General features: G+C 37.8%; 1 protein-coding gene across 2 annotated transcripts in view; it reads right to left on the bottom strand.

The window, feature by feature from the left end:
• Positions 1-442: 442 nt before the first annotated feature.
• Positions 443-6,000, bottom strand: part of HIBADH (3-hydroxyisobutyrate dehydrogenase) — a gene marked incomplete at both ends in the record, with an annotated part of 86,121 nt that continues 80,563 nt past the window's right edge. For both annotated transcript variants that reach the window (XM_082015533.1, XM_082015534.1), the window contains 2 exons: positions 443-601; positions 3,505-3,661. In XM_082015533.1, coding sequence (XP_081871659.1) covers positions 443-601; positions 3,505-3,661 — 316 coding nt within the window. The remainder of the gene's footprint in view (positions 602-3,504; positions 3,662-6,000) is intronic.

Genomic DNA, 6,000 nt, shown 5'->3' with positions numbered 1-6,000 from the left:
ATCCCTTTTTCCATAAAGTATTAATTTGTAATTTTAATAGATCACTATATATCATAAAATCACTATATAACATTCTCTTACTATTGAACAGTCACCTAAGTTTGTAGCCATAATGTAAGTTATTTTATATGCAAACAGTTAAGTGTTTAATAAAAAAAATATTTATTTATTGCATCTAGTGAAAAAAAAACCAACAAAATTTGATGGTTCTTAAAAAGAAAGAAATCCCTGTGTGGCTAATTGCCAAACAATCCCCTCCTCTGGCTTGCTTTTTCAAGAATTATCAAAAAACCCTGGAGTTCGTTGTGATCTAGACAACCAAAGATGATTATTCTGTATGGGATCAGGATGCACAGTATTTGATTAAACCCACATACTTCTCAAATGAGTTGTAAGGATAAAAAAATGTGGTTTGTTGTTGTGTCCACTTCCAAAGGACAGCTCACAAGGTTTCCTCCTCCCGTAAAAACTGGAACACAGATGAGAAGTCTTTCAGGGCATAGCCTTTTGCACACATCATCCTGTAGATCTGATGTGCCTGGGATCCCAAAGGAACCGGTGTCTTTGTGTTGGTGGCAGAAATCTGGGCCAAGCCAAGATCCTGTGGGGAGGAAGAAGAGGGAGGAAGAGGGCAGAGAGGAAGAACAGAGGGAAAGAAAAAGAGAAAAATTCAGGGGAGAAACAAGGATATAAATAGTCATGTACATATTATAGGTTATTTGGCTTCCATTGTGAAGAGAACTCTACTGCCAACAAATACAATACTCCAGCCTTAAAATTTCAGTCCTGGAAGAAGGGAACTTGTTTAGTTTTAATTTTTAAAACAGTAACTCAGTGTTATTCAACAGAAAATCACCAAATTTTGCAAGGCATGCAACCTCCTTCCAGACAAGAGGAATGTTAAGATTCTAGATCACTATCTGGTAGCAAGACTCAGAATCTTTTTCCCCATTTTGTTATGTCATCTCCAAAAATAAAATTTCCCTGGCTATTCACTTAAGCATTTCACATAGATTCTAATGACATAATTTTCTTGTTTGGGCAAGGGGACATCTTTCCTTCTAAAACCAGGTTAAAAATCAAGCAGGAGGGATCTAAATAACAACAAAATTGAAGTCACTTAGCTTACATACATTTACTGTAATGTGACCAGTTAATAGTGAAATGAGAGGCATAGGCCACTTTGTGATTATGAATGGTTTGCAGCCTAACTGGAAGGATGTATTAAAGAATTCCTTAGGGGACTGTCCTATGTCTGCTACAACTCGAAGTTTTCTTTAATGACTGAAGATAAAGGGATACAGAGAATAATCCTACCACACTTTTAAACACTAAATTTGGGGGGGAAAAAAAAAGGAGGGGAGGTTGCAAAGAGGATGAATTTGAAACCTGTCCTCCAAGAGTCCTTGGTCAACTACAGCTATAATCTGAAATAAATAGGACAGAACTCAAAGGCAAGTATCAGGTACTATGAGTAACCATTGTTAGCTAGAAATAGTCAGCTGCACGCATGCAGGACAGAAATGCCACACCAGGCTGGAGGATGTCTTGAATTCTAAGCTGAAGCAGACATGAAACAAACCAAAGAAGGAAAAGTTAACAAGGGCCTAGATATATAAACAGATCTCTTGCCTAAGTACGAAAGTAATGCCTGAACTCAAAGTTGCCTTTATAAGGTCTTGCTAGAGAAATCAATTTTGCAGTCCACATTTCAATAAAGTTGCAAAAAACACTACCAAGTGTTACTAGGAAGTGCCTGGATTTTCTGTCCATTCAGGACTACAGTGCTTTATAGAATTTGCTGTGTTTTTGTCTTTTTTTAAATAAGAAGTCTTTGATACAGAAGAACTGAGAGACTGTAGTACTGCTGAGAGCACCTTTGGCTCCTCAGGAATGACTTACAAGACAGGTCTTTACTTTCTGTGTGTCTGGATTTGAATTAGCACAAGGAAATTCAAGATCTTACTCTACTCTCTAAATGTCACTTCAATCTGTAAATCGGCTCTATAAAGGTCATTCTGATACAAATCAGAATTATAGTTACTCTTCCTATTACCCTTGAATGACTTCAAGAGCTAGGAAAGTGGGAAAAACATACATATTAGATGTCACATGATCCAAAATACTCTTCTTCTGCATCAAGGCAGTTCATTTCTTCCTGTCTAGCAATTCTGCTGAAAGACTGATGACCTGACAAATCTAGGAACAGTTACTTTAACCTCACTTACTACATGGAATAAGATATTCCATGACATATTCCTAGTCTCTTCTAAACCCTCTCTGTGAAATCTGTTGCCATATTATCCATTTTATTCAACAAAGCTTAAATAATGTCATGGAATAGTAGAATGGCAAAATCATCTAATTCGAAACTAGTGAAGGTGCTTGGTTTTGGTAGTGGTGATCGCAATCTATTTCTCTCTGAAGGGCCATTCACAGAAGCAACCCCTGAAAATTCTGGATAGACTGCTAGCACAAATACAATTTCATAAAGCAGACCTATTCACTTTAATAATGAAACTGTGGCTCCAAGACGGTTGAAACATCAGACAACTTCTCAATAATTAAATGGACAAGGAGTCCTGATTCCAAAGTGAAGGAAGGTTGTTTTGGTTTTTTAAATTCCATTCTATGAATTACAGCTTTGAAGGAAAAAAATACAAAATGTAAGTAAAGCTTATATTTAGCTTCAGGTTGTAAAGTATTTTGCACCTTTTCTCTTGAGGCTGGAGATTCCTTGAGTGAAATAGTACAAAACAGCTCTGAAAGAAATTTGCCCTTTGATGACCTTTTTGGAAAAGTAAAAATCAGAGCATAGTTTATGGCTCCTCTCATACTCTTTTGGAACTGACAACATCTTCCAGATGTCTCCCTGTACCAACTATTCTAACCACTTTTTCTCAGCTTGGAATAGGGAAACAGCTTCTCTCTCAGAATCTGCTTCCAATGCTTACTTTGGAAATACCTGGTTCCTTACATTCATTTTGCAGTTGACGTAAATGAAACTGCCACTCAAAATAAAGCTCAAAGGCTGTCTTGACATGAGTCAAGAATAGTATGATATAAATCCATCTCTTCTCAGGATTCAAAGAAGACATTTAGTTAACAACTGTGCTGTGAATGAAAGATGGATTTCTCCAAATAGCTTTCTTGAACTTAGGCTCCTAAATTCTAGAGCAGTCATGCAAGAGGCACCTAAATGGCTTGCTGAATGCTTGCCATACACACAAGTCCATCAGGACTCCTGGATTAAGGCAGAACTCAAAATGACAGTGCATATAATCTCCTTGAGTGGCTCACCAGTATGAGTGGCTAGAAAGAGGCTGGAGGCTAAGGAAAAGCCCCCTACACAACTCATTAATTCAGAACTACAGTAAGAGGTTAGGTTCCCCCCAGTTCATGCACGCATATTTCCCTGTAATCATAAATTTCCACTGAGAAGAACGTTTGCTAGAAGCCCAGAGAGAAGCAACTGTGCATACTTCACACGCAAGCGTTATGTACCTTAGCCATAAGTGTTGTTCCAAAGCCACCTTGATAATTATTAGCAGATGGTACTCCTTCCATCACTCCAGGAACAGGGTTGTACGTGTCGCTTGACCAACAGCGACCTGAGCTCATATTTAGGATTTTGGCCAGCAGCTTTGGGTCAAGGCCTAATCTGTCAAAGGTCAAGGAAGAGAAGTGTTAATGTCAAAATGCACAAGACATGGGTGACTTGTTTTATATCTTAGGACCCTACCATCATTTCTCTCCCTTTATTATAAGTCATGAAAAATGACAGAGTATTGATATTGGGGGAAGGGATGCTGTACCTTAAATTAAAGAGCATCAATCCACCATTTAAGCAGTAGGTTTTCAGAGCTTTCTTCCTTTTGCACTAAGCAAATCCCCTTCAACTAGCAATTTTGAAAGTGCAAGCAAAATAAAGGTTCTGTGAGAACAGTAGTTCCCTCATATTTCAATTACTAAAAGGCATTCTCTGTTCTGACAACTACTAGGTCACATACTTGTTCCTCATATCAAAATTATATTCTCTAAAGCTGAACAAGGCAAAAAATTCACAAGCAAGCGTGGCAGCATGAAAGTACTTGTGCGATGTGTTTATACGTGAACGCTAGTGCATTTTTGATGTAAGCAAGATAATTGAAATGATCCTGTTTAATAATGTGAACAAAAATGCTACAATTCTCAAAAATATTACTATTGTATATATCGGTACATTCTTTGCTTTGCTATTATTAAATCTCCACTATATACTCCTGCTTATGAGGTAAGGCTGCCTCTCACTGTGACCTATGTTATCTGTTCGCAAACATCTATTATAGTTCTGGGTCAACTATTGATAAGGTTACTGATTGTGATAAAGCAAAGCTTGTCCAAGTAGAAACGTCATTTGCTCTATCATGGAGCTGATAGCATAAACTGCTGCTCAATGTAGACTCTGAAAGTTCTTCAATATTACAGGAAATGAACCCTCTTACGAATTCACATTTATGCTGATATTAAGTTGCAAGAGTAATTTTATACCAATTGCATTTACACCAATGACAAGCAGCAGCAGTTTATTTATTTATGTGTTCAGTTACGCTCATGACAAAAAAGAAAAGCAAGAGAGTTATCTCCAGTGACAATCCAAGATGAGAAAAGGACATTTTAAAACGGATATATCACAGCCTTCTATAAAGGTTTTTTATAGGAGTCAACACTCTTTATCTTAGTTCTTATGCCACAGACTTTTTGCAGATCTCCATAGCCATGGCAATCCTAACACCGCTCCCAGGCGCTGTAGCACTCAAGGTTTTAATTTGTAGATGAGAAAAGCTCATTACCAATGGAATGGTTGCTAAAATTTATGTCTATTTATTCCAGTAGGCATTTAGGATTTGAAAAACTACACTTAAGACAGCGGGCCCTACAGCATGGTTCCTATGGCAAAGCAAGATCACTTTCTGTACCGCAAAGGTAGCTTTTTAGCATTACTGCTGTGCAGTCTGATTTATAACTTGATGCAGCAGCCCCTGGAATTCAATGGAAAGTCTCCTGCTGGCCTGAATGGGAGCAGGCTTTATTCTCCTCCCTATTTTTTTCCAACTCTCAATTGAATGCTTTCAACATCCATTTACCTAAAAAAAAAAGAAAAGTATTTTCCAGCACCAGTATGCTTTCACAGTATTTTAACTGTACCTTTATCTTGTCTAGTGCACTGAAGTCTTCATCAAGAACCACTCTGAATAACTGCTTTAATTGTTGTCATAAACACCCCCCCCGCAGTGGGAGCAGACACCGCCTGAGCTTTCAAATGCTCAGAGGTTGCTTTTTTGGCCAAAACAAATCCCTTGGCTTGTTTGTTTCCTTATCATTGTTACATCCAGATCAGTATTTTTAGCAACGTAGTACCTGCTTGTGCCATATCTAGCTGCCTGCAGAGGCCCGTAATTATAGCTGCGAGTATACCGCAAGACAGAGAGCTTATTATTTCAAAATGCTTATAACCCTCCTGAAAAATGCTGTTCTTACGGTGTTCCAACTACCTCTCCTTGAAAACATACTCCAAAAGATGTATGTGTATTACACAGATATGTAAAATACTGTCTGCAGTAGATCTGGCACATTTTTGCTCCAGAAAAAGAAAAAGGAAGACAGTGTCAGTTTAAATCCCTGCTTCTTCAAACTTCGTTGCTCTTAAACACCATACAGATTCTCTTCAGGAGACCTGAACCTATTTTTTTTTTTTTTTTTCTCCTTTGCAGCAAGTGTATCATTAATAAGAGCAAGTTAGAAGTGCTTTGCATTTCATCTTTCTGAGGATTCATCCACTGGTGCATATATAACTGACAGTTAAAATTAGACATATATTAAAATCAGTTACTGAAGAAGTCCTCTGTCTTCCACTGTGCCCAAAGCTTATAATCGTCTGAAACCAGCTAGAATATACAGTAATTGTCATTCAGTGAGAGTCTATCCTAGAAAGTCATGCTTCAGTGAGGAAGACTGAGT

Source organism: Phaethon aethereus (genome assembly GCF_964289735.1).
Source record: "Phaethon aethereus genome assembly, chromosome: 2".
Taxonomy (NCBI): domain Eukaryota; kingdom Metazoa; phylum Chordata; class Aves; order Phaethontiformes; family Phaethontidae; genus Phaethon; species Phaethon aethereus.
The sequence above is the reverse complement of the archived record's forward strand: the minus strand, read 5'-3'. Positions and strand labels throughout refer to the sequence as shown.